General features: G+C 40.8%; 1 protein-coding gene across 4 annotated transcripts in view; it reads left to right on the forward strand.

The window, feature by feature from the left end:
* The first annotated feature begins 330 nt into the window (after window positions 1-330).
* RUFY1 (RUN and FYVE domain containing 1) overlaps window positions 331-17121 on the forward strand; it is a 30685-nt gene continuing 13894 nt past the window's right edge. Inside the window, exons 1-7 of one of the 4 annotated variants that reach the window (XM_054976111.1) lie at window positions 331-780; window positions 10178-10351; window positions 10990-11107; window positions 13218-13319; window positions 13459-13582; window positions 14259-14320; window positions 15349-15414. In XM_054976111.1, coding sequence (XP_054832086.1) covers window positions 510-780; window positions 10178-10351; window positions 10990-11107; window positions 13218-13319; window positions 13459-13582; window positions 14259-14320; window positions 15349-15414 — 917 coding nt within the window. In that variant the 5' untranslated portion in view covers window positions 331-509. Of the gene's footprint in view, window positions 781-8380; window positions 8556-9223; window positions 9249-10177; window positions 10352-10989; window positions 11108-13217; window positions 13320-13458; window positions 13583-14258; window positions 14321-15348; window positions 15415-17121 lie in introns of those variants that run through there. The other 3 variants (XM_054976114.1, XM_054976112.1, XM_054976113.1) reach the window with 3 other exon arrangements.

A 17121-nucleotide genomic window follows, 5' to 3' on the forward strand; every position in this document is an offset into this window, starting at 1 on the left:
GTCTTTTCAATATTTTATTGCAAAATCCACCCTTTTTTATTCTCGTTTTCGTAAACACTGTATTTGCACGAACAGTGTTATGTTCCGAATCATCCCACTAGATGGCAGGAAAAGCCCGTGTTTCTGGGTCAGCCTTCCTTTAAGCTTCTGCCTGAATGTTTAGTCCAACTAGTTTGAGACTTCACTGTTAAGTCTTCTATCCCCCGCCCCGCCCTTCAAGACACAATTGTTGGTTTTCAATGCGTCACTGGACGTAGATTCACTTACTTGATCCGAAAATAAAGTCGATACATTTCAATGAGGTTTGCTGCAAGTTAAATCAAGGAACACTCTATAAGAATACTGTAAACACGTTGTAAGTGTTTTTTAAAAAGGAAAGACACGATTTAAAAACGAAATCTATTTAAAGGCAACTCTCTGGAGCTATAAGTTTCGGAACAGGACAGTAGAAGAGGAAGTTGGTGTCTTAACGCGATTGCTCATGACTGGTGTCATATGACACGTTAAAGATGGCTGAAGGAGAGAGTTGCAAAGTATCTGCCGCGGAGCACAAGGAGGACTTTGAGATCATCGATAGGACCCAGATCCCTAACACGTCTGAATTGAAAAGCGATGGCAAGGAGAGAGCGGCCGAAGACTCCCCCTGGTCTGCTCCTATCTTCTCATTTGCCAAGAAGGCATCGGAAAACTTGGCAGTGAGCTATGGAAATGCTCTGAAGTCTGCAGCCTTGGTAGGACTCATACCCAAACCAGTCAGCAATGACAGCACAGCAAAACTAAGTATGGTTATGTTTTTGCTTGTACTGTGTAATTATGATTTGGGCTATAACGAGCAAGTGGCTTTTCTTGTAGCCAAAGAGACATTGGTTACTTGGCAGTGCTGAAAAGAAGGTTCTTAAATGGATATTCTTCATATCATATGCTTAATTTCGTGAGTCTCGTGGGCTCAACCTTACCTGGATGGGGTTGCTTGACTTGGAAGCCCAGCTAGTAAATTCCACACTGGGGGGGGGGGGGGGGTAAGGGTATGCAGTGGTATCAAAAAGGCTTTCTGCACATGTTCTTCACATGTTCTAGACCTGAGTGTTGGCCTTGAAAATATATTCAGGAGTTAAAGTGTGGTGAACCCAAGTTCACATCAGTGACATTAACATATGAAAATACTTTGTAGATATTTGGCATAATGTTGAAAAATCTGAATCTGGGCAACCAAGACTGCAATCTCAAGAGCAATTCCCTTGTATTAAGTCCTATTAAATAAAATTAGGCTTACTTCTGAGTAGATCCACCTAGGTGGTGGGCAAGAATGCCCTCAAGTCATAGTTGATTTATGGCAACCCCTGGCGGGGTTTTCATGGCAAGAGACTAATGGAGGTGGTTTGCCATTGCCTGCTTCTGCAACCTTGGTCTTTGTTGGAGGGCTCCCATTCAATTACTAACTAAGGCCAACTCTGCTTCATGAGATCTGATGAGATCAGGCTCACCCTGGCTATCCAAGTGTGGGGAGACCTGCCTATGATTTCTCCCCAAATATCTTTTAAGAAAACATTTTGAAATTCTGAATAAGGCTGGTGGTTGTCAGTAGTTTACTTGGTATTGTGTTACTATAACCAGTATTATAATTTTCTAGCAGGAACAAGAAGGCAAACAAAACTTGGTGTTTTCTCATATTTAAACAAATGAACTTGTTATAAGCTATATGAGAGACAGATGGAGACAGGTGGAATGCAATACTTCTCCATGCCTTTTCGATAAAAGGGGGAGGTGCATTTAGCTTAATATTGCTTGAAAGCTGCTTCTTTTTCCAGACCTAGGAATGTCATGAGTCAAGTATTTCTCTTTGTTAAGACCAAAATCAATCTGGTGTAGAATTCCATCTGCAAGCACAGCCTAATTAAGTTCTGTTCATGTATGTCTGTTGAAAAGCATGTCTTGGACATGTCAGTACATGGTCAGGACTTGGTCTGTCCTACTTTCAGCAAGCAGTTTTGCAAGAGAAACACCAGATCAGGAGTATTCTGGAATTAATGTGGCCAGCACACTCCCTATGGAGAAATCGTATGCAAAACTATATTTTTGTGTGTACTACTTCACACATTTCTGTTTTACCACCGAAGTATCTACACCTGCAGATTGGAGAATATGGTAGTCAAGCTCCTAAAAATGTGTCACTGGTACAGATAGGGCAGTATGTTGGTATGATAATCATATGCATGTTTATTCTGAAGTAAATCCCATTGAGTCCAATAGGACTTGCTCCTAAGTAAGTGTGCATAAAACTGTAGATTTAGTTGGGAGTAAGTGCCAATGAAACTGAGACTTGCTTCATGAACATAACAAAACTATATTATAAATAATAAAGAGTCCAGTAGCACCTTTAAGACTAACCAACTCTGTTGTAGCATAAGCTTTTAAGAACCACAGGTCTCTTCGTCAGATGAGAGGTTATAAATGTTTAGCATTTTCTCTCTCCTTGCAAAAGACTGGTAAAGAATGATGCTACAGCTAGAGATTTGGAAAAAAAATGTTTCAATACAGAATTAGGTAAAGGTAGTCCCCTGTGCAAGCACCGAGTCATTACTGACCCATGGGGGATGTCGCATCATGACATTTTCTTGGCAGACTTTTTACGGGGTGGTTTGCCATTGCCTTCCCCAATCATCTACACTTTACCGCCAGGAAACTGGATACTCATGTTAGCGACTTCGGAAGGATGGAAGGCTGAGTGAACCTTGAGCTGGCTATTTGAACTAGGCTTCCGCCAGGATCAAACTCAGGTCATGAGCAGAGATTGGACTGCAGTACTTGCAGCTTACCACTCTGTGCCACGGCACTCTTTAATACAGAATTAGCATGGTAAAAAGTGATATAATTAATAAACTGGCAAAACAGAAAGCATTAATGACACAGAGAAATTGGCAAAACTGAATATAATCATATCAAATCCTGTTTCTGTAATTATTGTAGATTTCATTGACAAAAAGTAAATAGGTTAGTGTGCCATTTCTTTAGCATAGGGATCGCAGACATGGTGCATGTGGGCACCCTGGAACCTGCTGACATCTTCCTGGAGCCTGCCAAATGTGTTTAGAAAGTGAGTGAGGCCACTGGGACTTTGCCAGCAGGGCTTCTGATTGGCCATTGGAGATCTGATTGGCTGTACAATATTTTTAAAAATTGCTTTGGCAGCAGCTGCCACCACAGCACATGGATCTTCACAGTGTGACTGAAGGTAAGCTGTGTATGTAGAATAAATTATTTTTAAACAATGTGTTAATCTTAAAAGTCATCCTGTCTGAGCCAACGGGTTCAGCCTTGTACAGTCCTGGCAGTTGGTGAGTGGTAGCATTTATGACATTTGTAGACATGAAATTGAACAGACCCTGGGAGCAGAATCGGGTATCTGTACAGTGCCTCAAAATATGGGGTATTCTGATGAGCTTACCTGTTTTGCCCCCTTTCTTTTCTCCTAGTGGAATGCTTCCCTAAAGCCAACTTGCCCATCTCTTCTGGGCAGGGGCCATGTGATTTCAGTGATTCTGTATGGGGCTGAGCATAGATCTTTAGTATAGTAATAAAACGCTTTAAGATGAATGTTTATGTACCAAAGAGCCAAACATACCACAGAATCTGAAACTTGTGAGAATCAGAGGGGGATTGAACATGTCAAGGAAAGAGTTGGCTCATACCATTAAACATACCAATTGAAGAAGCATATTTTTCATATGTTCTAAAATATATTCATACTTTGATATTAGCATCTTGTGTTTCTGGTATCTAGAAACAAGTCCCATATGGAATGTGGTTTGTGTTGAGGCTGTTGGGTGAGGATGAACTCAACTGTAATTTGAAGCATTTTCTCCAGAATCAAACAGGATATAAACTAAAGCTTAAAATATTTTACTGTTACTTTTGTGCTGGTCTCCTGTGCACACTCAGAAATCAGCTCCAGAAACCTCTGTGCTTGCTCTAGTCCTACTCTCACATACTTCAGAGCAGACTCCACTGACTTCAGTATTTTATGTCTGAATAAATACACATTGGTTTGACTTTTTCAATGTTACAAGTTTTTTAAACTTAAGAATTGCCCATTGTAGATGTAACCTAATTATGTGTAGTCACAAATAAAGTAGGTTCTGATTTGTGATAACACTAGTGTTGCCAAGCAGGCTACCCACACACACACACACGTGCGCACAGACACAAATTGCCACCAAACACTAAGTTTGGGGGTGATTTTTAGTGACTTGCTCTCCAGAATGACCTGTAGCTTCCACATTGTGTGGAAAAATGACATCATTTTCCAGTGTGATGAGTGAGTGCAGAAGCACATGGTTTGTGCATGCATGGGAGGTAGGTTTCCACTGGCCACCTGCCCCTCAGTTTGGCCCCTGGGGACCTAGCAAACCTATAGCCAGTGGAGGACCAGGATGGGGGGGGCAAGGTTGGGGGGGGCGGTTGTTGTCATCGACAGCATGATGTCTCTTCTGACAAACAGGAACTGATGTCACACTGTCTATGATGGTGATATTTTTCTTTTTCCTGTCAAACACTGTAATGCTGGCAGGCAAGGCCCACTGGGAGCAGGCGATCTCCTGCCTCCAGCAGGTACATGGCAAGCCTAGATAAAACTGAAATTACTAATTTTCTAGAACAATCCAGTTGATCTGCTAGGGTCAGGATGTTTGGAGAAACTATTTATTTGGAAATGCATTAATTGTAGGGCACTTATTTCCAAGGACTGTGCTTGGGTATAGCCTTAAGATGCAATCCTGTGCACACTCACATTTATTTATTTATTTATTTATTTATTTATTTATTTATTTATAGTCCACCTTTCTCACTGAGATTCAAGGCGGATTACACAGTGTGAGATTAGTACAGTCAGTATCAAGAACGATTTCATAAACAATGCCATAGTGTAAATAAATACAATTTTACAAAGACATAGCATTAGTAAGTATCCAATACAGAGTTGAAGAAATACTGAAACAGAACATAAGCAATTCTAGGGCTGACATTAGACAACATAAAGCACAAGTAACTCATAGGAGCACATATTTAAGACAACAGGTAGTAGGTAAGGCAACATAGTGGTGAAGTCTATGGTCCTTAACTCATTAGTGAAGCATCTGAGAGCCCCTCCCTATAATACAAAAGCCTTTTTGAATAATTCGGTTTTTCATCTTTTGTGGAAAGCTAGGAGAGTGGGGGCTCTCCTGACCTCCTCAGGCAGGCCATTCCACAGGGTAGGGGCCACCACAGTGTACAGGCTGCTCTTGATTTCGCTCATGTGTAGGGTGGTACTAGCAGGAGACGCTGCTCAGATGAGTGAAGCTGCCGTGGAATAACATAGGGAGGGAGTCAATCCTGTAGGTATAACCAGTATCTTGAACTGAGCATAGTAGCTGATAGGTAGCCAGTGGAGTGACTGCAGAATGGGGGTGATGTTCATGCTCCTGCTGTCTCCTGATAGCAGTCATGCTGCAGTGTTTTGCACCAATTGGAGTATCCTGGTTAATTTGGTTGGGAGACCTATTACATTACAATAGTCAAATCCTGATGTTACCATAGCATGGATACAGGTGGCCAGATCAGCCATGTCGAGGTAAGAAGCCATTTTCTAGGGTAGAGTGAGGTCGTAAAAGGTGTTTTTTGCAGCTGCCTTAACTTGTTTTTCTAGTAATAGCACCGGATCCAATATAACCCCTAGGCTCTTAACTGTGTCTGCAAAGGTCAGACAAACTCTATCGAAAGTGGGCAGTACAATATCCTTAAAGATCTCTGCCTTCCGAACAAGCATCACTTCCATCTTGTCTGGGTTCAATTTCAATTTGTTCATTTTTAGCCATTTCATGGGAGTAAACTTGAACTTAGTGAGACTTACTTCTGAGTAGACATGCATAGGCTTGCACTGCATATCTAAAACAGGAGTCCACAGGTACTGTAAAGACTAACAATTTATTCCATTTATTTGTGAGCTGGACCCCACTTCATCAAATGCATGTGTCTCCCTTTAAGAAGCTTATGCTGGAATACATTATTGGTATCTAAAGTGCCAGCTGATGCCTCTTTTATTTTGCTGGTACAGACTAACATGGTTATGCATCTGAAATATGACTGCCAACCTGTCAAGTATCACATTTACTAATTTTACTGCACTGTCTGCAAACCAAGCCTCAATATTTTCCTCCATTTTACTTCTGCTTTTCTTCTTATCTAAACTTCCCCCACCTCAAAAAAGATTAGTACATGGCCACTATGGAGTCTAGCTGTTCAAACGTGCAAAAACGATATTTTTCAAAGGTCTTGCTACAAAAACATCATAAAACTGAGTGGTGTCTGCAATCTTTATTTTTGTTTGTTACCCAGTATATATTAGTGGCAAAATTCCTGTATGCTTTGGGACCAGCGTGTGTTGTGCGTAACCTTGCATGCAACAAATTCAGTGAGAGTTCTTCCAATTTCACATGAAGTAACTTGCTAGTTAAGGATTATATGATATATTTGGATCAGGGATACACTGGATGGAGGAAATGGCAGCGTTGGAGGGTAGGCTCTGGTGGCTTCATAGGGTTGCTAGCTTCCAGGTAGCTGGAGATCTCCTGGAATTACAACTGATCTCCAGGCAACAGAGACTTGTTCCCCCGGAGGAAATGGCTGCTCTGAAGGGTGGACTCTATGGCATTATACCCCACTGGTGCCTCTCCTCTCCCCAAAACCCACACTCTTCAGGCTCCACCCCCCAAATCTTCAGAATTTCCCAACCTGGACCTGGCAACCCTACTTCCACACAGGGGTGGAATTTTGTGGTTTCCCCATTGCTGGTGAGGCTGCAGATAAAGTAGCAATGGGGCTTCCACAGGGCAGATTTCCCTGCCCCAATCCCCTGGAAGTGGCCACCTTCCCTCCCCTGGGCCTCCAGGGCTTTTGCAATTAAAAAAAATCAGCACAAAAATATTGTTATACACCATTGTAACAATAGTGTAGCATGTTCCTGAATTCCCAGCTTTCATTTTAACAAAAAGTAAGTATCTAGGCCTTTCCCTTACGAAGATACACCTTTTTCCTTGTCTCTCTGCAAGGCAAGGGTCTAGACACTTTAAAAAATAAGTGAAAGCTGAGAATTCAGAGAACCTGCTACACCTATTATTACAACAGTATAATGATGAGCCAAAAAATCTGAATTTATCCACCCACACAGCAACAATCCAGACTTTAATCTTTCCCAAGACTTTAGAGCAAAGTTAGTGTGAGAAGGATCAGAGAAAAGCCAGGAAAACCCCAGTAGCACCGCAATGCTGTGAGGAAGCAAGGAAGAAACGTGCTTCCCAAAAGCATTGCACTTGAAAGAGAGAATTTATGTGGAAAACATGGAATTGCATCCCTGTTGAGCTCCCTCCCCTCCCCAAACTCTGCCTTTCCCAGCTTCTCCCCCAAATCTTCTGGAATTTCCCTAGCCAGATCTGGCAACCCCTACTTGACAGAGCCAATTACTGCAGCAAAATGAGGAGTCAATATAATGTTTATATAGAAACAAGAATGTGGCTAAACCAATGATTCTTAGACTTTTTGAAGTGGAACTAGGATTGCCAACAGCCCTGGAGAAAAATGTTCTGTCCCTTTAACAGAAGACTTAATGTATGGAAATACGCATCTGAAGATTTTCAGTGGCACAGAGGTAAACAACATTCAGTTAGATCTGTATTAAAGGGGATTTTTTTTCTCCAGGCAGCTGGCAAAAATAAGTGGGAACTACTACAAACTACAGTAACTTTTTGGGACCCACTTGCAAAGTAGCTCCATGCTCTTTTTCACTCAATATAAAATGCAGCAATCTCACTTCAGTTTCCACTAAGAAATTTTATATTCTGTTTTTCAAGTAATTTTATTAATAAAATGGCTATATAGTCTGTGAGCAACCATAATTTGTCAACCTGGCATACTATACTGACTTTATCAGGACAGGATACTACTGGCAATCAGGAAACTAAGAAGAAATGAGTTATCTCTTAAAGCTTGAATGGTAGGATAGGATGGTAACTTGTATGGTAGGATAGAAAGATAAGAAAAAGCGAAAATTGTGTGATCATGAGAATACAGGTCAGTTTCTCTTGCCATAATACACTTTAGAAAATGGTAAAAATGCACCTTCAGCTCTGTCAGAGAGTGACCATTTTGGGGGAAGTAGGGCGGATATACTTGAGATTGCGAGTCAAAATTAGGTGTGCCCCCCCCCAACCCGGATGCATTTGCCGCCGCCCCTCTTTTTTTCTGGCAGGCCTCACGTGCCTCTGTCTGACGTAGTTATTGGTCCACCCACCCACCCCCTACGCCCCGAGAACGTAAGAGGAAGTCGCTGCCGGTACAGCGTCTGATACAGCAATTAAAGGCACGCGAACGAGAGCGGGTGGGGTTGAATGATCCAATAAGGCACCCCCACCCCCCATGCTTCGTTTTGTAGCAGTAGCAGAACAAATGGGTAGAGCCTTTGCGCTTAACATACGGGTTCATAATTCCAGAGTATCCTGTAATCCTCCCAACAACCATGTGAGGTGGGTCTCTTTGAGAACGAGAGGAAATGGCTCAGACGCATCGTTCGGGAGGGGTTAGCCGACCAGCAAACCACGTAAACGGACCTTGCGTCGGCGATTATTATTCTGTTTTGGCGCACAATGAGCGAACTCGAAAATGTGTTCGCGGTTGAGCAACGGGACAGGCAGTGAAGGCAATTCGGGGGAGAGTGCATCTCAAAGTCCGTGATATAAAGCAGCAAAATACCGTTGCCGATATACAATACAATCCTTAATAGTTTACGCAGAAGTAATACCCTGATAACAATACTCGGGACTGCTGCTGTGAAAAAGGGAGGGGGGGAAGCGAGGTCCTTATTTCCACGAGAAAAGACAGATGAGAAAATCCCGCCCACGACAAGCAGCAGCCAAGGAAAATGGCGCCACCATCCCTGTTTACACCACCCCTGTTTACAGCTTTTTGCGCGGCCTCTTTCTCTCTCAAGCTAATTAGAATCGAGCTAGGGGTGGAACTTTAAGGCTTTTCTTTTGCATCAAAGAACGAGAGGACAGATTCGTGAGTGTGACCAATCCGAAGGGCTTGGAGCCTGGGCAGCTGGCAATTTGATTGGGTTGTGCGCGGCACGTCAGCAAGCGGAGTGCCTCTGTCCAATGAGAGGGCTCTCTTTGGAAGCAGGGGGGGAGGGAAGTGTTGCTCTGGTAACTCAGGTGAAGGTGAGAAACCAATGGGGAATAAAGGAGGAGGGGGATGTACAGGACTCGGGTCGCTTTAGTATAGGGCGGGAAGGAAAGATGATCCTCCCTGGGGACCCCTCATGGGGAAGTGTTGAGCAAGTAAAGTATATGTGTGTGTTTGTAGGAGAGACAGTGTGTAGTACCATACAGAACAGAAGGCTGCCAGCAGGAAAAACATACCCCCAAGGAAGCCAATTACTTTGATTACCTCTTCCAATCAAGAGTTTTTAATCGATCTCCCCTTTCCTAGGGTGCCTCTCCCCTCTAGGATTCTTTCCTTGGATCTCAACCTGGCTCCCGTGCCTTTCCTTTGCAAACTGTGGATCATGCTCCCTCTTCCCCTTGTGAGGTCTTGAATGTTTCCCTTGAAGTCTGAATGGGAGATTTTTTTTCTCATCCTCCTAAACTGTTCTGCATATATATGTGTGAAGAGTTAGGAACTGAAATGGGGTTAAAGTGTTGTATTGAAAGGGTTTTGTCTCTTTTGTCATTTGGATGGAATTTACTGTGCATTTTTGAAGGGCATTTTAGAAACTGAAGCTCCAATAGCAAGTTGCTTAGTTCCGTGGATGTGCTGTTTATAAACACATTCAGTGCACCAAATCACAACAAATCTCTCACATACAGACACACATGTTCTTTACTGTATCTGTTTTGTGTGCACTTGCTGTATGAACAAGATAGCAATATATGAATAGTAGCATTAATACAAGACTTTAAGCAAATTTTGAGTTGTTTTGGTTTTTCTGTGATGAACAGACATTGTTCAAATGCTTTTTTTTAAGTGTGTGTTAGCTATGGAGTTTGATAGGTTGGGAGGGGGGAATTACCTATCGTTAACCTAAGGATAAAAGTTACGTATCTACTTTTCTTTTTTCTTTCTGGTGTGTGTCTTTATATCTGTTTAGCAACCAAATACCACACAATGGAAGAACGGTCAAATCTCATGAACATGATGAAGCTGAGCATTAAAGTCTTAATCCAGTCAGCTCTAAGTTTGGGTAGGACTTTGGATTCTGACTTCCCTCCTCTGCAACAGTTTTTTGTGGTGATGGAGCACTGCCTCAAGCATGGACTTAAAGGTGAGTCCTTGAGTTTCTTCTCCTACTTGTAAAACAAATATTGGTTTTTCCTGAGTGTAACTTCAGCTATTAAATGGTTCACAGTAGTTTTTGTCTCCCACTGAAGGGAGTATGAGGGGAATACTTAAGTATGTCTATTCACAAGTCAGTATTTCATTTCTGTAACTTTTCCATGAGAGCATTCGTAAGAGACAGCAAAGCTAAAGAGATGGATTATGTATTAAATAGTTTGACATATTTTCCTTCTTCTTACCAAAGAAACAAAAGCTTGTTAATTATCTTTGTTCACTGGAGCATCTATTTGTGTGGAGCTAGTTCTGAAATGCTGCAGAAAGGAGATAGAGCAAAGTTTAATAGCATCATGGTGATATTATATGTGATGCCGCTTTTGCTACATGTAACACTGCTAAATGTAGGTAATACTGAACAGATATTAAAAGCAACATGTTTCTAAACTGTATGATCATTCCATGTTTTACAGTAATATTGCAGGATTTTTTTGTGTAAGAGTTGTGAAAATGCTTTGTGCTCAAACTAAATAAATGGAGTTATTTTATTTTGTTCAGTGAACTAAAACTTAGCAATATTATTCTCTTTTATATTTTCCATCCCACCTCCCCACCTCCTTTTAAACTTAGCTAAGAAAAGTTTTATCGGGCAACACAAATCATTTTTTGGACCTTTAGAACTGGTGGAGAAACTTTGTCCAGAAGCATCAGATTTAACAACAAGTGTCAGAAATCTGCCAGAGTTAAAGTAAGTTGGAGGCAATAGATTGTTGAAAGGAACTGGGCTGTAAGACCTTACACTATGTCCATACCTGCATAATATTACTGGTTGGATTAACAAAATAATTTAATTAACGGAACAGTCAAATAACAGAGAAAAGTATTTAAGCTTGATATGCCCTGTTTACCTAAGATCTGGTAACGAGTGATACGTGAAGGTTCTATTCCTCAATGTCATATCTAATTTTAAAAAAAACATTCTCCACTTATTTAGCACTAAGTGACTTCCAAACAATGTCTGTAACATGAAACAGAATAAGACTTCAGACTTTTGGGGTTTAAAAAATAAGAATATTTGAACTCTTATATAGTAGACACAATTTCATAAAACTCCAATTATAAGGTTTCTAAGTTGCACTACAATCTCAGTATTCAAGTGCAAAATCCTTATTTTTTATAGGTCATAACACAGGCGCGCACCATATTTCAGTGTAATTATGTTTATTCTCTTATTATCAGCTCTGCAACAAGCTGAATAAGCCCCACACAATCTAATATCCTGCCCTACCTGTTGTACCACTATCTTTGCAAATCAGTGAAGCTTACACAGCGGTTTTCTGCTGGCTCATCTTAGAACCCATGCTGAAAACTCTCTTAAAACTACTTCCTTACATGTGAATTCATTGTTTTAATAAAATAACCCTAATAAAATCCACAGCTTGTTTCCAAAAATGAGTTCATTGTGGCATTGCCATAAGTTGTGTATAAATTGTGGCATACTCTCTACAATGTGAACAATTTTTGTTGTTGATTTTAATTGTTATTTATAGTCCACCATTCTCACTGAGACCTCAAGGCCAATTACTCAATGTGAGTCAGTACAGTCAGTTTCAGAGACATTTTCTGGAAGTACAATTTCAGAAAAACTCTGGAAGTACATAACAGGCAGTGGTCCTCAACTATGATGAGTCTATGGGTACTTTTAGAATTTTGAGGAATACTTATGCCACCACAAAATGGCTGCTATGGGAGGAAAGAACAATTACAAAAGAGCTAAGTATAAAATATTTGGAAGTTCTGAGCCCAAGCATTCTATGATGGAGCAGCTGTTTCTGAATTAGGCCCAAGTAAGTTCACTGGCTTCAGTGGATTTAGACTGGAGTAACTGCATAGGATTGCACTGCTAGGAAACATACAGAAGGGTGGGGCTAGAAATGTAAAATTTTCATCTGAAATGATATAAAAGATAGCAAGCAATTCTGCTCTTTCAGACTGTGTTTCTGAAGCTGGGTAACTAGGATGAAAGTCCCACTGAACTCAGAAGGACTTACATTGTTTACATAGAATCATAGGGTTGAAAGGGATCTCTAGGGTCATCTAGTCCAACCTCCTGCGCAATGCAGAAAATCCACAACTATCCCCCCACAACTGCCCCAGTGACCCTCTGCTCTATGCCTAGAAGATGGCAAAACACCTCCAGTATCCCTAGCCAAACTGGCCTGTGCACTAAGGTTTGGAAAGCGTAACATTTGATACAGAGCTAAAATGAGGCTGAATAAGGCCCAGGATAATGCCAGTCGCCACCTTGGGGTCAGGCAGCAATTTTCCACCTGTTTAGAAATGAACTCTCTCCCTCTTGAACATATGCTTTCCCTGCAAGAAACTAACATATCCTTTACAAAATACCTCTCATTTGTAATACTATACTACAATTAGGGTTGCCAGGCTCAAGCTTGGCGTTCTAGGAATTCTCCCAATTTCCATGGCAAAGGCCATAGAAATTGGGGGAATTCTTAGAGTGTTACAGACACGGTAACTGGAAATGACATAGCTGTGTCCACATCACCTCCTCCCCTTTTTTCTCCTGCTGCAAGAGCGGGCAGAGCAGGGGATTGCCATCAGGGCAGTGGGCAACCTGGCAAGGCAAAACTACAATACTATATTAATTGGTAATTAAACAATGTTTCAGTTAAATACAAAGGCATGTTTTTTTGTAAAATGTGGGCCTAAATACATAACTGTTTTTTCTTGTTCTTCTGATTAATTCCTGCTTTGAGAAAGTGCACTGAACGCTAAACTGCCAGAAATGTAATATGCTGCATGACATGTGTGATTGACGTTGGCTGGTGTTCCTGTAGGACCCCACTAGGAAGAGGCAGAGCTTGGCTTTATCTTGCTGTCATGCAAAAGAAACTAGCAGACTACCTGAAAGTTCTCTTGGATCACAAGAATCTGTTGAGGTATTTTTAATGTTTTTACTTCAGAATGGCATAGTGGGTAGCCTTTAATCAGTCATCCTTGCATGAGTTTTCTGCTGTGGTGGGTGTCAAAGCACACAAGAATTACTTCTTATTCTTGTTTTGTTTTGGTTTTTCTTAGCGAATTCTATGAGTCTGACGCCTTGATGATGGAAGAAGAAGGAGCAGTGATTGTAGGTCTCCTGGTGGGGCTAAATGTCATTGATGCGAACCTCTGCTTAAAAGGAGAAGATCTGGATTCCCAGGTGAAAACTATTCCTTATATTAAATGATGCTGCTAATGCACATTTCAGTCCAGAACAAGGAAGCTCCTGCTGCTACAAGGACTGATGGCAATTGGTGGAACAATTTGTCTCACAGAGAAAGCTCCATGATGGTATTTGTTTAAGGCTGCTATCATATGACAGGCTTTCTGTGTTGAAAAAACTGGAGTAATATCTGCCCAGATATATGGGCAGGTTGTCACACCAGCCCAACTTTCCAGGCAGATGCTGTTGTCCAGTTCCTTTCTATGAGCAGTTGATTTTTATGGCCTTTGGTTAAATTCAGTCACTGGGTTTCCTGACTATCCTTTAGGTAGTCACTGAGTATGTGAAGAATTGCTTTCTTTGTTCTGTCTGTCCTACCTCATTGGCTTAACTATCTTCATTAACAGTTGCTATGGATTGTGCAAATCCGTGAATAGCTTTGGGTGTGATCCATCTAGACTCTCAAACTAAAGAATTCTGTTTGGCAATCTAATCTGATACGTACTGTTGGGTTTTTAATTGTGTTATTCCATGCACGCTCTACAAACCTTTTCTTAATGTGGAAAAGATGTAAGAAAGTAACCCACAGCTAATCAAGTCAGGGTTCTGCCTACAATATTATTAGCTTCATTGGATTAAGGAAGTGGTAGTAAATTTCATTTTACCTTTTCAGGTTGCAGTGATTGATTTCTCTCTGTACCTTAAGGATACACAAAACATTGATGATGGCAAACAGTATGTATAGTTGATCTTGCGTTTTTAATTACTGCTCAGTAGAAAACCTTTGAATTGTAGGAACGAGCACTGGTAGTTTTAGAGCCTTCTCTGTCTCCTTTGGCAAGGGAGAAAAATGAAATTGAAAATGGATCTTGGTAAAGAGATATGAAGACAAATGTCAAGCAATTGTGTGTGCCAATTAGGAATGCCAGATTTCCACCATGTCCTTAGCTCTTCATGAATCAGGCTTCCTCAGTCACTCCTGCATTTCCTTCATTAAGCAGCAGGTACTCCTGAGAGGAACCCAATCTAGGCATATAGAAAAATTGTACATTTTAGATTTGTAGACCATTGGTATTAATTCATTTGGAACTGTTCAGTTTCAGTTTGTGTGTGTCATTAGGCTACTTATATAAGAGATACTTTCACCACCACCTACTGACACTCCCCTGCAAATATCACCCATGCCGTTTTAAACTGTTGGGAACTCCATGCCTCTTAACATACAGTTTGCCTTTAGTTTAATCCAAGAAAACTTTTTCCTCATTTATTTTCCTCACTTCCACCAGTGTAATGGGTTAAATAAGTTCTTATAACTGTGATTCCATTCCTTATAGCAACATTAATTTGTGTTTTATATGACTTTGTTGTCCTCCTTTCTTTTTTTAAAAAAGCCCACTTAAGGCCCCAAGGAAACTGTCTCATGACATACAGGTGTTTTGCTTCTTTTCATGCCAATGTCAGTCTCTAATTCTTTTATCAATATAATTATTCTTTCAAAGGTAGTTATTTGAAATGCACTAGCAAAATAACGTTTAACTTTTCATGGTGTTGAATTAGTTTTGTTGGCTTGCAGTGAATCATTCCTTGTTTTATGTATCTGGTTCCCATCTTGTTGGGACCACACTTTTTCCATATAAGGGAATGGCATTTGCATCCTCATGATGTCTATGTAGTTTATTTGTTGAAAACCTTTGATAATATAAATGCAGAACTTCAAAGGATCAGTACTTATGAAAAAAAATCATGTTTATTTTTTAAATCAGAGATGGAGGGATTACTGCTGTACTTGATCAGAAACATTATGTGGAAGAACTTAACCGTCATCTAAGGTAGGATTTGTTCAGTAAAGGTTATATTATTTATATACTGTCTAAGGACCACAATTCAGCTTTAGCAGCTCGATCAGTATAAAGAATGCTGTGAGGGAACTGCCAGTTTTCCTTCTGCAGTCTAAGCCTTGCCTTCTGGGACCTTTCTCTCAACCCTGTGACTGTTCTTCTGCTTCTAATGTAGTGTTTCTTTGCATCCGGTCACATTGTTCAGAAATGTAGTTTAAACTTTTTTATTTCACTTGTGAAAACGTACAAACTTTATTCTGATAACTTTTTAATATATTTAAAGTTAATTTCATGCAAAATACCATAAGCATGACTTTGTAACAGATGCAATTTTTGTGACAGGCAAAAAATCTAATCTGCTTTATATCAAGCAGAGACCAGAAAAAGCACATAAGAAAAGCCCTGGTGGACCAGACCAAGGGTCTATTTTGTCAAGAATCCACAGTGCCTTACCTGATATCCTAGAAGAGACATATAAGCCAAAGCACTCCCTCCTGCCAGCCCATAAGCTAGCATTCGAAGGAGTTCTTCCTCCTAACATGAAAGCTCAACATCCATCATGGCTAATAACTATTGACAGACCTTCCTTCCATGAATGTGTTTGATAGCTTTCCTAGCAGCTACATTGTGAAGCATTTGAATTCCACAAGTTAATTATGCACTGCATGAAGAAGTGCTTTATTTTTGTCTGTCCTGAATCTACAGCCCATCAGCTTCATTTGTTATATCCAAATTTTCATTTTTGGAAGAAGGAGAAGTTCTGTCTATCCACTTTATGTAAATTACAACATATGTCATTTATAAATCTCAATCTCTTGGTCACCTTTTATTGAAACTATAAAGGTCCCAAACCTTTCTTTATAAGGAAGGTGTTTCACCCTCTTGATAATTCTGGCTAACCTTTTCTTCACCTTTTCTAGGTCTACCATATCATTTTTAGATGGGATAACTACCGCTGGCTGTGTTATCCCATCTCCATAGGTGCATGGTTAACCTACCATAGGGGCATGGTTTCTGTTACTGGTAGAATTCCTGACAGCAAAGTGTGATTTCTTTGCCACTCACCCATGTAGCCTGCTCAAAATGCTACACTAAATACTGTTCTGGGGGGACTGAGAACCTCCAGGAACAACATGAGAAAGGAGTGGGAGGTCTGTAGCAAGGAAGGATCGGTTAAAATTGCCCCGCTTGTCCGCCAGCAGGAATCTTCTGCAGGATCTAGTCCAGGGACATTATGATACCAACCTACCATAGATTTTGCCCTTTTCACCTCTGTCATACAAAGTCAACATTTTCATTGAGTTCACAGTGACAAGTTAGGCTTTTTGCCCCCAAGTGCATTGTTTTAAACTTGGAACTATATTTGCTACATTGTTGCCCATTTACCTAGTCTGATGAGACCCTCTGAGAGTTCCTCGCAATCTGCTTTGGTGTTCACCTGGTTGGATTCAGTGGAAAAGCGAATGGAATGAGTTAACAGAAGAGGGAGAAGGAAGCAATGTTATCTTTATTCTCCCTCATCACCACAGCGTCCTGTACCACCCATACACATGCATCCTTTGTGGTGGCCCCCACTTTGTGGAATGGCATGCCTGATGAGGTCAGGAGGGCTCCTGCTCTCCTGACATTCTGTGAATTATGCAAAACTGAATTTATTCAAGAGGGCTATTTCACACAGGTAAGAGGTCTGTAGTTTAA

Source organism: Eublepharis macularius, chromosome 4, assembly GCF_028583425.1.
Source record: "Eublepharis macularius isolate TG4126 chromosome 4, MPM_Emac_v1.0, whole genome shotgun sequence".
NCBI lineage: Eukaryota > Metazoa > Chordata > Lepidosauria > Squamata > Eublepharidae > Eublepharis > Eublepharis macularius.